General features: G+C 17.5%; 1 protein-coding gene across 2 annotated transcripts; it reads left to right on the top strand.

Annotated features, from left to right (window-relative positions):
* The first annotated feature begins 243 nt into the window (after positions 1 to 243).
* LOC102676754 (protein unc-50 homolog) lies at positions 244 to 1,311 on the top strand. 2 transcript variants are annotated; one of them, XM_006625158.2, is made up of 4 exons: positions 244 to 342; positions 697 to 796; positions 863 to 1,014; positions 1,090 to 1,311. In XM_006625158.2, exons 2-4 carry the CDS (start codon positions 705 to 707, stop codon positions 1,278 to 1,280), a joined length of 435 nt encoding a protein of 144 aa, XP_006625221.1. In that variant the 5' UTR covers positions 244 to 342; positions 697 to 704; the 3' UTR covers positions 1,281 to 1,311. The 2 variants fall into 2 exon arrangements, with proteins under 2 accessions (XP_006625221.1, XP_006625222.1); XM_006625159.2 differs by lacking the exon at positions 244 to 342 and having other exon boundaries at positions 627 to 796.
* The last annotated feature ends 6 nt before the right edge of the window (positions 1,312 to 1,317 follow it).

Below are 1,317 nucleotides of genomic sequence, written 5' to 3'. Positions count from 1 at the left end.
TAATCTTTGAAACTTTTCCATTATATATACCTATATATATAGTTTTTTTATTGAAATCGAGAATTTAAAAATATATAAATATATTAAAAAATTATAATTATTTATAAAAATATATATAAGAAAAGATATAACAATAAATTTATTATTGATATATTTTTTTATATTTGATTTTAAATATAATATTTAATCTTTTTAAATAATATACAATATAGTTAATGTTAAAATATTGCTATATATTTAACAATCGTAAAATAATATAAATATAAAAAATTGAAATATAGATTGAATAGAATTTAGCCAATAGCCATCGTTGTCAAGTAATCTTGATTTTAAATATACGACGTAATAAAAATAAATATTCTTTTATATAATTAAAATAATAATTACATAATATTGTTTATTTGTTGAAAAGATAACTATCATATCTAATCATATAACTTTTATAATTTAATGCATAAACATAACCTATAATAATAAATGATATATCTAATTGATAGAATTAATTGTGATTTATTATAATTTAAAAAGCAATAAAAAGCATTAGTAATAATCGTGATAAAAGATTATAATTCTTATATTATAAAAATATTAATTATTATTATATAATATATATATCAAATAATATATATCAAAAATATTACTTATTTTTTTATGATTTGTTTAAAATTTATATAATAATTAATTTATTTTACATAGATTTTAAAATGAAATATTCTACATCACCACCAGTAAGTAGGTGTAACTCTCCTGGTCCTAGTGAAACAAGTTCAAATTTACCCATGCCAGTAACTTACAGGTACAAAATTATATTTCCAGTTATAATACATTTCTTTAAAATTTAAGTATTATAAATTTATTTTAGGCAAGATTGTATGGGTGCAGCAACAAAATGTTACAAGTACTTAAGAAAATTATTAAAATTTGAACAAATGGATTTTGAATTCGCTTTATGGCAAATGATTTTTTTATTTATATCACCACAAAAAGTATATAGAAATTTTCAAAGTAGAAAACGTAAGTTATCTTATTTACAAATAATATTATAATATATTAAAATATATAGTAAAAATTATATTTTTTTTTTTTTAGAAACAAAATCTCAATTTGCAAGAGATGATCCTGCATTTTTGGTATTATTAATGTGTTGTCTATGTATATCTTCTGTTGGTTTTACCATAGTTTTGGGATTAGGATTTCTTCAATTTATAAAATTACTATTTTATATGATATTTATTGATTATCTTGCAGCTGGCTTAATAGTAGCTACAATATTTTGGTAAATTAAGAATTTTATTTTTATTACATTATTATGATAAT

The sequence above is a fragment of the Apis dorsata genome, unplaced genomic scaffold (assembly GCF_000469605.1).
Source record: "Apis dorsata unplaced genomic scaffold, Apis dorsata 1.3 scaffold_51166, whole genome shotgun sequence".
NCBI classification, from domain to species: domain Eukaryota; kingdom Metazoa; phylum Arthropoda; class Insecta; order Hymenoptera; family Apidae; genus Apis; species Apis dorsata.
Note: the sequence above shows the minus strand (reverse complement) of the source record. Positions and strands in the feature narration are given on the sequence as shown.

What these genes read in the sequence shown, in the direction of transcription:
- LOC102676754 (XM_006625158.2), top strand. Translation starts at nt 705, where the DNA reads ATGAAATATTCTACATCACCACCAGTAAGTAGGTGTAACTCTCCTGGT. An exon ending in CCCATGCCAGTAACTTACAG is followed by an intron (nt 797 to 862) that starts GTACAAAATTAT and finishes AATTTATTTTAG; the next exon opens with GCAAGATTGTATGGGTGCAG. An exon ending in AAATTTTCAAAGTAGAAAAC is followed by an intron (nt 1,015 to 1,089) that starts GTAAGTTATCTT and finishes TTTTTTTTTTAG; the next exon opens with AAACAAAATCTCAATTTGCA.